This window comes from Dromaius novaehollandiae, chromosome Z (genome assembly GCF_036370855.1).
Source record: "Dromaius novaehollandiae isolate bDroNov1 chromosome Z, bDroNov1.hap1, whole genome shotgun sequence".
Taxonomy (NCBI): Eukaryota; Metazoa; Chordata; class Aves; order Casuariiformes; family Dromaiidae; genus Dromaius; species Dromaius novaehollandiae.
Window position 1 is genome coordinate 22,602,044 of NC_088132.1, and position 13,332 is coordinate 22,615,375.

Sequence of the window (13,332 nt, forward strand, 5' to 3'; positions counted from 1 at the left end):
CCTGTATTCTCACTTACTGTGATGCTGTATGTGTAAATATAAAGTAAACTAGGCATGCCAAATTCCCCTGAACAATGCAGACGTGCACTGAGTACTGCAGTCCAGGATTAGATAGATGGTCTGTACTCTTTTGTGTAGAACACGTCTGGTACACACCAAGCTGAAATAACTTATATAACTTTTTGGTATCTGATGCACGTATATTATTTGTAATAGAGCTGCAAAAGCGAAGCTCAAAAATTAAGTTGGGCCCAATCTAAATGATTTTAGCATAAAAATATTTTATCTCTGAGGTGAAACATTAATGTTTTCTGCTCTAGGCTGTGAACACAAATTTTTCCACCAGGCAAACACAGACATATAGAAACAACATGCAAAGACAAGCTTTGTACTGTAGCACAGTACTGTTAAAACAAAAGATACACCACCCTAGAGAATAAACTGCTAAAGAGACTATAGAAAGAATCACGTCCTCAAAAGACAGAAAATACTCGATATTTCATCTCCCCGGTGTGCCCGCATTGTATCTGTAAGTGAATGGTCAGGCATTGTTCTGCTTTCTTCCGCTGTAAAGTTTTGGAAGCTGTTACAGATCTGTACAGTGGTATGAGTGTGCTATGGGGGGAGAAGGGGGAAGGGTCGGAAGTACTCTTTTCTTTTAATATACCTTCTTCCTAATGGTTCTTATTCTCTTCCTAGTGTTCAGTGAGTTGTGGAGAGGGCACCCAGACTCGAAATGCCATTTGCAGAAAGATGCTGAAAACTGGTGGTTCAGTCATCATCAATTCCTCCATGTGCCCACCTTTGCCATTCTCGTCCTTGGTCAGGCCCTGTGCCCTAGCTACTTGTGCAAGTAAGTGGGCAAGACACTTGAGAGTGTTTGGGGAAAGAGGACTTGAATATCCATCACTAAGAAATTCATGCTGTCATGTGCTCCATAGCCATCTCTTCCACTAGTGTTGTTCGGTATTGCAGAGTTATTTGCTGTTCCTGAGTTAGAATTTCTGTCTATGAATACATATGGTCTGTTTAGTAACCAGTGGATAGAGCTTTTTTTTTTACTGTTGGAACTGGGTCTGAGCCAATATGCTGGAAGGGAGCTACTGATTTCTGGAAGAAGTGGCTCAAAATTCTGACCCAAATCTAAGATCTAAATTTCACGGCTGGAATATAGAGGCTCAGAGATACAGCTCAGCAGCCTGACGGCAGGTACAAATTAACATTCTGCCAGAATAGCCACAAAGAAAACGGTTGGTAAGGAATTGTGTTCAATATAATGTAAAAACCTATTAATTCATTATATCACACAGAACCCTGTATAACTTGAGATTTCCAAGGAACCATACAACATATGTTAGATATATTTTATGTTGGTGTTTTATATATTTTATGCTGCCTTTCACAAGAGCAGTGAATATATATGCCCTTCCCTGGCTTTCAGTAATCCAGGTGGACATGTGAAAATTTGAAAGTGAACTTGACTTCAACTTAAAGCAGAATATGAGCTCTAAAACCTGCTACATGTTGGGTACATCAGGGAGGACAGAAGATCTGACAGTCAGAGCCAAAGCTGGAATCAAATGTTCATGGTATATTCTAATAATGCACCTATGCTGTTTTGTTCAGTGCTTCATAAGGAAGATCTCTGTCATAGAGATCTGGAAGCTGGTAGGACACACTGAATTGATGTAGCTTAATAGTATCTATGCTGTCTTTTTAAGCCTATTCCAAACAGTTTTGTTCTGTTCAGTGTTACTCCCTTAGGTAGCAGCACTTTCTCTTCTCCTTACTGCTGTGAGCTGCAAGATTGTGTTGCCTTTCAGGGTTTAGGTGATAAACATTTAAAAGTGTCAGGCTCCTTCCCTTTGTCATATTTATTAGGCAACAGCCTTCATTCAAATACTTTAAGAACAAGAACTGCATTTCCACTGGAGTTTTTTCCTTCCCGTGAAGTTCTGTCCCTGGCACTTTGGTTTCTGCATGTACCCTGGGCAAGACATTGGCATTCCTAAAATGTGCCCTGTTATTCCTCTTATCTTGATTGCTGCAACTTAATGTTCGGCAGCTGGTCACCAGTTTCTCCCATTGTGCATTAATGGGTCAAATGCTGCCCATGCCAAAGTAAACTGCTTGTTTTATTTAATAGTATTGCATACTAATAGTATTAATGATATTTCAGGGCACAACAGGCCAGCTCATAAGCAAAGTCCCCATATTATGGCTGTAAAGAAAGTTTACATCCAGACAAGGAAGCAGAAGAAGCTACACTTTATTGTGGGTGGGTATGCCTACCTGCTGCCTAAAACCTCCGTTGTTCTCCGATGCCCTGCAAGGAGGTTCCGGAAATCAATGATTACTTGGGAGAAGGATGACAAGAGACTCATCAGCTCAGCTCACATCACCATTGCACCCTACGGTTATATGAAAATTCATCGTCTGAAGCCTTCAGACACTGGGACATACACCTGCACGGCAGGGCCAGCCCGAGAGTATTTTGTAATTAAACTAATTGGAAGCAACAGAAAGCTCATTGCTGGACAACCAGGTGGCATTAGGGAGGAAGAGGCTATGAAAAAGGCCAGTATAAATGAAGCCTTGAGAACTCAGGAGAAACATCTCAATGGGATTCTCTTCAATGGGAGCAAGGCTGAAAAGCGAGGACATCTTGCTGACCCCGGCAGCTGGTATGATGACATTGTCTCAAGGCTGCTACAGCACAGGGGCTGGCCAGGGGAAAATCTGGAGTCATGGGAAGCTCAGGAGTCTACGGAGAGAAATGCATCCTCAGAAGAGGACCAGAGCCAGGAGTATAGCCTCCCATTCACTATGGTCACTGAGCAGAAACGCTTAGATGATATCAAAAGGAATTTGTCTCAGCAACCTGAGGAGTTTAAAGATGTCTACATTGAGCAGTTTGTTGTACAGCTGGCTCGTGAGGTTTTCAAGAGCCGCTTGGAGCATCAGGAATCTGTCCTCAAAGCACAAAGGCGAAGATTTGATTTGACCTCAGTAGAGTACCCTTTCCGCAAACACGTTTCTGGCTTTGCCAGCTCCTTGAGGACTTCATCTGCTGAAGCACTTCTTCCCACCTCTGTGGACCTGGCAAATGGCTCACGCAGACCTGCTCGAAAGCCTGCCATCCTCCGAAAAATCTCAGCAGCACAACAGCTCTCTGCTTCAGAGGTTGTCACCCACTTGGGACAAACAGTGGTCCTAGCCAGTGGCACACTGAGTGTACTGCTTCACTGCGAAGCAGTGGGAAACCCTAAGCCCACCATCAGCTGGGCAAAGAATGGAGAGGAGGTGCAATACAATGATAGGTAAAAGAAATTATTTAACTTGTAAGAAAATATTGAACATTGTGATTCTTCAATTTCCATATTTTAATGCCTGTCAGTGCTGCAGGCAGAATTGCATTTTGCTGTAATGTGGTTTCATAGCAGAAAGAAGGGCAAACAGGTGTGAAGTGGCAAACAGGACACTATACCTCTGCTGCAAAATGTGGATGGTGGGTCAGTCTGGTGTGGCACAAAGGACATTTACTTTTATTTCAATAAATAAAAAGAAGAGATTTAAAGCAATAAACTAGATAAGTGATTAATTTAGTTAGTAGAGCACTCTACATTTGGGGGCTTGGGAGTTTTAGTGTATTTTCCTGTCTGAAGGTGGAGGCTTCTGCTACGAAGACAGATTTTGAAATACTAAGATTGATTATGATTATATCCAGATCATCATTTTCAGAGCTAATCTATTAAATGAATAGGGCTGTTTTGTGACTCTCTCAGGTATTGTTTTGGACTGGTTCCAGGTTCAGGAGGATGTTCAGGAAGGGAATTACACTCAGCACATATTTTCATGATTGATAAAGATACCTGAAAACAGATCTGGAATTTAGTTTTCTGTCAAGGAGTCTGCAGTACAGTTCCCCAGGGAAGGGTTCATTCTCCATTAGAGACTTGAGTTGCATTTCTAACTATGTCTCAGTCAGTTTTCTCCAACATAATTATGGTGTAGAACATGAAGAAACTGAGACTCATGCCTTCAACCCATGTACCCACATGTAAAACTGCCCTGGTATAAAACTCAGCTTGCATTATAATCACCAGTCCCTGTGTATGTTCTGACAGCAGTTGGAAACACAAACTACAGTAGGGAAGTTTTTTGTGTGTGTGGTTTTTTTTGTTGTTTTTTTTTTTTTTTTTTTTTTGTATTTGTGCATGGTTTCAGATAATCTGACACTTCAACAAACCTGAATCTATACAGAAGAACATAACTTGGTCTGACTACTGCTGTTTGACAATAAATGCTGGTCACATTAATGGTTGAATACTGTGGAGCCCTATTTCATGGATATTTGCAACTGTCACTGTCAGCTGAACATGCTGACCTCAAAGCATTAGTCTTCCGCTGTGAGTTGGTGCAGCTGCCTTTGCACAGGACTCCCAGTGTGGCACTGTCTGCCACTGAGTATAGCCTGAGAACTTGTGCAACAAAATACTCTTATTAATTTACTGCAAAAATGATGCCATTTTTCCTTTGGGTAGCCTTTACCTATAGGTGGCTCAGTGTCTTTCAATTCAGCCGCTTCTCTGATGTATACTGCACATGTAGAACATAAGCAGATGCTGTAACTGCTGTATCAGTATCACCTGGTAGCAATACTGTTCATGTTGTTGATAGCCTCCCTAAAATTGAAAAGGGAGCAATACCTTTTTTCTTCTTCTTTTTTTTTCTTAAACAGGCTTTTGCTTCATAAGACCTTAAGTGACAAAATGAGTAAGAAAAATGTATTAAACACTATTTAGCACACGTTTCGAAGTTTTCTTTAGAAGTACTACAAAAATGTCACAAATGTTTCATCAGGCAGAGAATGCTGCCTGTTGACTTCTATTGTTTCCTAAATCAGAAGAAATACACGTACTTCTATGAACTTTTAGACTGACCCTCTCAGTCACCCATTTACAGCAAATTCCTAGGTCTAATGAAAGCTATGTACATAATGGTCATTATTTACATACACACTTCGATGCAAGAGCAGACAAAAACAGACTATTCTAAGTGCTAGTTACATGCTTAATCATGTGGATAACACACATTTTTCTCGTGTGAAATCTTATGATTTCTAAAACTTTATTTTGGAATTTTTTTTTAACTTTACAATGCTTGTAAATCTTTTCCGTGCAGTTTGGGTGAAACAGCATTAAATGATGTGCTGTATTTCTGAGCTATCAGGCAACTGTATTTGTGCAAATTTTCTATCAAAGTGACCCATGGAAGTACAATTTATTTGCTGGTTAGTAGCATTACTCATTGACCCTTCATCTTTAAAGGCCAAGGCAGCTTCCACTCTCTCAAATTCTTTTGTGTATTCAATTGTTGATGCTTCCTCCAAGTTGCCAAGTAGGGAAAGAAGTGAGCAGTCCTCTGAGTTTCATAAATACTCAGCATCGGAGTTAGTGGAAGTTTAATGATCATGGTGCATCTCAAAAGTCGGCCACGGATGTTTTGCTGGGCGGCTGACAGGATTATTCTTTTTGGCTCAAAATGTTCTTGCTCTCTGCCAATCAGACCTGTAAATGAAAGCCACAGATTAAGCAGTCTTCCCATGTACAGTTATAAACTGCAAGGCCTTCTGCATGCAGTGGGGCATAGTATGCTTGAGCCATCTTTCAGCTCCGCAGTCTGTCATCTTTATACTCTGCCAACCACTGAATGAAGAAAAGGAGCCAGTTTTCCTGCCCACCTCTGTCCTACTGGAAATGGGAAAATTAATACAAGTCTGGCTTCCTGTACCAGCATGGAAAAGGGACAGTGAGGTGAGGGAGGTCAGAGAGTTGTGCTGAAGTCCAACTCATGCCCTCAATAGACTGACATTTGGGTTACGTATGTTTTGTTTTGTGATTTGTATTGTAGACTACTGTGTTTAGGTTGGCTGATACTTATCTGTATTGTGTATTACCAAGTGCAGAGTTGATAAGTACTTAGAGATAAAGGCACTCACTTTCATGCACTGTAGCCATGGGGTTTGTTTGGATCGGTGAGGTAGCAGTGATGGGTTTTATACCTATTACCCACTTCCATGAGCTGTGCCATCTGCCTAATAGCATTTACATTTACGACTCCTGCTACATAGCTCTACCTGGAAAAATGAATTTCTTTCTTTAGCTTTAGTCTATGTAGTGCAACAATGAGATATAACACAGGCCAACAAAAGTGATAGTTTTTAGTTATTTGGTGGAATGAAAACATATGACACAAAAAAACTGCAGCAGTTGAAAGTGTCTGTATGATTACAGTAGAAGAAATACTAATCCTTAACTTGGGTTTGTATATTCAGCCTGAGTACATGTTTAACATGAGTTTTCATATTCTCTTTTAAGATTAAATTGTCAGATTGATACTAGCTTGGATTCTGATCTATTTACCTCTCATCTTCATTGCCAGTGCAGTTTCAGAGCCTGCTGGTATCTATACTAATGTCTACAGACTTCTGTAAATGATGGGAATTTCATAAAACTTTCAGAATAGCTTTTGTTAGGAATCGATTTTAACAGTGAAAATCTTCGAGGAATTTATGCATTGTTCAGTAAGTCTGGTGAGAAGCATCTTCTCTTACAAGTATGCTGTAATCTCCACTGGTGAGAACCCTTTGGATATGGTACTTGAAAATGGCATTGTATTTTATAAACAGACATGAAGTAGAATGTAAACTGTAGGTGCTACGGAGTCTGTGTTTGGTGTTTGCGAGGTGCCAGCTGAATTAGTCGCTCATCTAGGTCACGCAAAATACATTTTCGTCTTGGAGATGACACAGTGTGGAGCAACTGAAATGAGACTGATAAAACATTAATCTGTGCTATTTTAAATACATAAATAAGATTCTGAAGGCACATTGGTGATGGAAAGAATTGCTACATATGGTATTTTTTTCACCACTGACAAGCAAATCAAAACTTAACAAAAATAGCAATCTACGAGCAAAATAGGGAACCCAGCCAAAATCATTGTATATAAAGGGGCATAATAAACGATCTGTTTTCAAGCTAAGCCAAATTGTGACACACAAATAATAGAGGAAGAGGATCTTAGCTTTTTTCCTAGAGAAGGACATTAATAGTTGGGATGAAAAGGTAGAAAGATAGAGCTATTCTGGGTTTGCCTTTTTTTTTTTAAGGCAGTTAGCTACCTGGCCTATTTCTGTTTCCCGCAAAAAATACTTCTGATGAGCCTTGAGGTGATTTAAACTGACAAAGAGAGACTTATATCAACAAAGTTGATTAACAACAAACAAATTATGATTGCTTGTTTTTTACAACATCTAATATTAAGCAAACTTTTTCCTAAGTAGCAATAACAATAAGGCCTGTTAACTTAAAAAAATATTTCTCAATCTGAAGGTGACAGAAAAATTTCTAAAAGCTTTTTTTTATTTTTATTTCTTTAAAGGATTCATGCGTGTTTGATCTAGGACTGACTGATCAGACTACATACTATGTTTGCACACATGCAAGCAATACATACACAATTTTAGCTGTAGTATACCACTATAATTTGGGACAAAATCTGAAGCTCTAATGAATTCCATGTAGAGATGAAACCAATCAGTGTTAAACTAACAATTGTATGTGTGAGATATTGATGTGTGCTAATGCAAGTTTTGTAAGCAAAGAAATTTACTAGTTCCTGGCACTGTTAGCAGTGGCTAACTAGAAAGCTACCCACTTTTTTGTCTAAGTCTTAAGAGAGACAACAGCTTTAAACAGTAGACATGGGGAAGGGATTGTAACCACTGTTTTCTTTTGCTGTGCAAGTAGGTATTCAGTTTAAAAATGATCAGCATTTGTTTTGCAAATGTGCATTTTACTAGGCACTTGCAAGACTAGGCTGACCCAAGACAGCTCATTCCTCTTATTGTTAATCATTATTACTTTAAAAAAAAGATCAAAAAATAAATTTAACTCCGTTTTTTCCTCTATAATAGATTTTGATGGGTGGCCTTAATCTGGCTTGTTTTAGACAGCTACCACCCACAATGTTGAGTGGGATCAAGTATCTCCAGCTTTTTGGTCCATGAGACAGCAGTTTTCTTTCAAGGCTGGAAAAAAAAGTAACTCATCAGTTCCAGGATTTGTGAGTGGACATTTATTACATGTCTTTGATGGGCTTTTCCCTCCCCTACTTTCACCCTTGTAACTGTCAATCGCAGCCTCAACTAAGAAGTTTATGTAGAACAGCTGCTGAAAGCTTCTGATGAGAAAAGCAATTTATCATTAGATGTTATCAACAACTTCAGCTAAAATTTAGCAGAGACATGAAAATAATCAGGAAAAATATGGTACAGAAAATGAGAGCATACAAGCAGTAATAGGAGCCCGAGGACTGCATTCTTGCTTATATAAGTATCAAACAGAAGTTATGGAGTTATATCACTGTAAAACCAGAGTGTGTGCGAACACGAAACTGTTTGTAAGAGCTCTAAGATCATATTCATCCCATCTGACTATAGGCAGTACACAGAGATCACCATAGGCTGCTTTGATTGGCAGAGTAAAGTAATAGCTGATTCAGCCCGACGGGGAGCTGAAGGTTCCTCTTTGCTTTTACTGACTTTTGAGGGAGTTTCTAGCAATTGAGGAACTTTAGCCTATTTCGGGCTCTGACACTGACCCTGTGATTCACTTTACTTCTTTGTGTTCAGCTTTGCCAGGTCTTATAATGTCCCTTGCAGTAATTTGTCTTTTTCTTTGCTATTACTGTGCCTACTTTGGAGATGAAGAACTGGAATACAGAGAGGCTAGATGACTTGCTCAGTGTCACATACAAAGTGACATAGCAGAAGAAGATATTTCACAAGCTCTAGACTAATGTCCCAAATACTTTCTCTAATATGTGTAGCAACAGCAGCAGAACCAGTAATGAGGTTAAAATGCAGTTTAAGCCCGCAGAGGTAATGTAAAGGTTTGAATTTCTTAGTAGGCTTTTAAATATAACCTACAGGCCTAGAGGCACAAAAAATGACCTAAATATGTATAGATCTTGGTACACATACTCATTTTCACATGAGCTAAGAGACTTTTACCTCTTTCTTTCCCCGCTACTCCAGGATGCTACTTCAGCCGGATGACTCCTTGCAGATTCTAGCACCAGTAGAAGCTGATGTGGGTTTCTATGCTTGCAACGCATCCAATGCCCTGGGCTCTGACTCTGTCTCCATTGCCGTGACTCTAGCAGGTAATAGTTTGCTATCTGTGATTGCAGGATGGTACCTATCACTTGTGTGATTCTGGCCAGAATGGGTTTATAAATGTACAGATGGGTCTGGGAGCCGGGGTGTGCAAGCTGGGGGGAAAGAGATAGACTCCCAGTCCAAACACAGTTCTGGTGCCCTGGAAAGCCCTGAAGCACAGTCCAAGCTTTCACTGATAGTTCATGATATTAGTGGATTTGTCTGCAAGCAATCAGTCCTTTTTCTCACTTTCCATATCTGAAATGAGCCCTCAAGCCCTGTTATTGCTGCTCATGGGCAGTGCAGTCCAAGCCCTCCAATTCATGTACTTCATTTTAAACCTAGTGCTGGTCGCTTCAAGTCTAACAGACAGATTCAGAGATTAATTCAGGTGCAAGTTAAGCAAGCCTGAAATATGCTAGAGCTGAAGAGCTATCCACTTGTGAGATCAAGCCCTGCATCCTGTCTGATCTGCTTGGGCAGGAGAATGGCTGACACTCAGTTTCTGGCAAATAGAATTTCACAAAATACTAACTTTTGTGTTTATATTCCTCTAGTAGTGGTACAGTTTTACACCAGACTAAACACCTTTTGTTAGTTTAGTTTTCAATTCTAAAGAAAACGCACCCATGTAAAAAATAAAGGGAAGTAGGAGGTTGTACATGAATCCAACTTCTTCAGAGTAAGTTGGTAGGCAGTTTCAGCAGGCTCACGACCACAACAGGATGAAGAGGGAGTAGGCAGCAAAAAGATGAATGACAAACTGTTGCAGAAAATGAAGGGAAAGAAGACAGTCACCACTGAAGGACTGTGACAAGGCAGAGAGATCTAGGAAAAGCAGGATCCTATTTACCACAAAGATGAAAGGAAACACATTAGGAATACTAGAAAGCCGATACGTAGTTCTGTGTTTGACAGTTCAGGCTGCTGTTTTCCACTGTGCCAGCTCCAAAACATGGAGGCATTTGGACGGCTCCATTCTGCAGACAGTGACTGTCAGCTGCCGATGCATACATGTATGACTTAAGGGAGGAATAGATGTTGATGAGCTTGAGTCTTTTTTGACACCAAACACAGAGATAATTTTCAAATACAGGAGCATAAGGAAACCTAAGTATGCAGCAATGGCCAGCAGCAAAGCTCCCACAGTTGTTAAACCAACTGGAAATAGACCCTGTCTGTCCCTTAGAGCTTAATCTTCAGGGCAGAAAAGGAATAACTATATCAGAGCTATGTACATTATATGTAGGTAAAAACAGATAGACTGACCCTTCTTACACTAGTGCAGATCAGGAGTATCTCTGCTGAATCCAGGGCAGTGGTACTGCTGCTAAGGTGGTACAGTGCTTTATAAGTAGCAGTTTCACAGTATAACTCTGGTGATGCACCAGCAGGAATCTGAACATGAAGTCTGAAAGTGGTCAGTCCAAACTGCTATACTGTCCATATTGTTCCAGTGGGTTTGGAAATCTCTTTAGTCAAATCATAGTCTTTGTATAATGTAGTTTGTGGAGACAACTTGGTATGGAGCTGTAGAAACGTAAGCTGAACGTTAGGTATACATACATGTGGGATAGGTAGGGTAGCTCTTTTAATCTAAATAACTATCATGGTTATAGTTTTAATTTGTTTAGATGAATTTACATTCATACCTCACAGACTCAAGCTAAATTCTAATTAGGAGCTGCTATACATTAGCATCTCCCATCTGACCTGAACATCTTATAAAATTAGGCCATAAATATCAAAATAAGATACTGAGCAGTTCTTGGAACAAAGCAACAAACCTTTTGGCATAATGGAAATACTTTCTCTAAAAGACTGGAGAGCTGAGACCATCTTTAGAGGGATCAGGAAGGTGGTCAAAAGCTTATTTCATTGAAGAATTTTCTGATTAGTTTAGCACATGCACAAAAGAAAGACAGTGGAATAAGCTTGCATTTTGCTGAATGGTTTGCTACTCTGTAATTGGCTGAACAGCTAACAGAACTTTAATCTTATGATGAGATTGTGGGAACCAATCAGGAAAATAAAAGGCTGGTTGATAGCGTAAGTATTTTTCTTTCTTTATGATTTAGTAATTGCCACAAAACATCACAACTTTTGGAAACATTTCAGCAATAAAGTGCAATATTTTATTATTCTTAGGCATTAGAAGCACAAAAAGAAGAAAAATATGCTGATGTGGTAGAGATTCCAAGTAAAAAGCATCTTTTAAAAGCCCTGGAAATATAGCTGTATGCAGCAATTCGTAGTTACAGCTAAATGAAATTTTCAGAACTCTGCATGAGTTCAGTGTAACCACATTCCTTTTGACACCTGCATCTGTTCTTCCTAGGCCACTTCCAGACTGACAGACAAATGAAACCAGTGGTACACACTGGCTTAAAACTCCAGCTTCTAGAGTCAAATGATGATATTTGAACCTGTTTTGTAATTGACCATTTATTTAAAGGAGGAAAAAAAATCTGCTCCTAGATTTTTGGATAAAGATGAGTTTATAACACTGAGACAAAAACACCTAAGTCCCATATCATTAAAAGTAATACAGTCATGTTGGGCTCACTCATGTCCTGTTCCTTCTGCCAGCATCCTGCCTGCAGAGTATTTTGGCTCAGACGAAGGGCTGCCTTAATGTAACACGGACACCCCTGAGACTTCATTCCCCTCTCTCAGAGCTAAGCCTGAGTGTCTCTGAGTTGTACTGTTTTGCGTGGACATACCTTTACAGTGCCACTATGTTATAAGTTGCCAAAGTGTCCTAGCATCCCTGACAGTGGGTAAGTCCATAGCTAATTTCACATAGACAGGCACAACAGTAGGGCAACATCTTGACCAATGCCCACTTGCTTACTGTAATGCTAATGTTAGAACTCTAGTGAAAACAATCTGAATTGTTTGTTGCTGGTAGAGCAGGTGTCTTTGTTAAGAAATACACCATGTAAATGCATAACGCTGTTATGCATTAGGCTGTAGATAAAGCAGAACTGATCATATTACATAGAGGAGCTTGTATTATGTCCCTTGTCTTACGCTAGCCATTAGGAGAGAACTTTCCAGTTATGATCAGATCTTCCCTTTAGTAATCCTAATGCTTCCACTTTGGGTTAAAGAAAACATGACAGATGTGTAGAAACAGCCTGCATGTTGCTCTAAACCTCCTGCATTATTAATGTGCCCGTAGCCATCACTTGGGCTCCTTTGTCCTATGTTTGGCCTTTGGCAAATGGTGATATTTGGCTTGCAGTATCAAGTGAAGATCTTGCTGCAGTCCACTTGTTCTGCTGTTTATTGATTCAGCTTGTTCTTATTTGTGCGCATATGACTTTAATGATATTCTGCCTCTGCCCCGAGTATTATTTCTTTTTTTCCCCAAGGCAACTTTCCCATGGGATTCAGTGATACTGTAATATCATAAAGAGCAGGTCACCTCATACAACAGCATTGCCCCATATGTGGCTACCTAGCTGTCCTTGTAACTGCTTCCTTACAGAGTGTACTGTTGACTAGATGCCCTGTGGGAGTCTAGTGTGCTTGATTTGGTAAACTGTGGTGGTGCTTTTTCACAGGAAAACCGCTGATAAAGGCATCAAGAGCTACTGTGATCAACACTGAATTGCCTGCTGTCACTGTTGATATTGGAAGCACAGTGAAAACAATCAAGAGAGCAAACGTTACCATTAGCTGCCAGGTTGCAGGTGAGAAAGGAATCAGTCTGCTCTACCAGCACCTACAGCTATGACTTTCTGTGGGGTTCTTTGCTGTATTGGTGTCTCCACGTACAGCTGGATGAAACACCATGGTCTTTGTTTTCTGTGACTTAGCCAAACTTCTTTCCCTCTGTTAATTCTTAGTATAGAAATTGTCCTGCTTTTGTCGGCACTAACAAGAAAAGCATGGAGGCTTAAGAAAATTGGTCTGGGACTGCAGGGCAGCCATCTTTGTTATAGATGCACGTTACAATGTGGACACAACAAAATTGTTTGGCTTTCCTAACTGTTGGGCATGTTTGCTGGGGTATAAGTGTGGACTGACTCATTTCCTCAATGATGGGGCTCAGAAATTACATACTGGTTAGTTCCTTGTTTTATTGTCAAACTCTATTT

At 40.0% G+C, this 13,332-nt stretch overlaps 1 protein-coding gene across 2 annotated transcripts in view; it reads left to right on the forward strand.

Annotated features, from left to right (window-relative positions):
• The window catches only part of ADAMTSL1 (ADAMTS like 1), a 462,450-nt gene that overhangs the window by 413,312 nt on the left and 35,806 nt on the right, over positions 1–13,332 (forward strand). For both annotated transcript variants that reach the window (XM_064502670.1, XM_026097815.2), the window contains 4 exons: positions 700–853; positions 2,180–3,320; positions 9,104–9,231; positions 12,796–12,924. In XM_064502670.1, the coding sequence (XP_064358740.1) occupies positions 700–853; positions 2,180–3,320; positions 9,104–9,231; positions 12,796–12,924 (1,552 nt within the window). The remainder of the gene's footprint in view (positions 1–699; positions 854–2,179; positions 3,321–9,103; positions 9,232–12,795; positions 12,925–13,332) is intronic.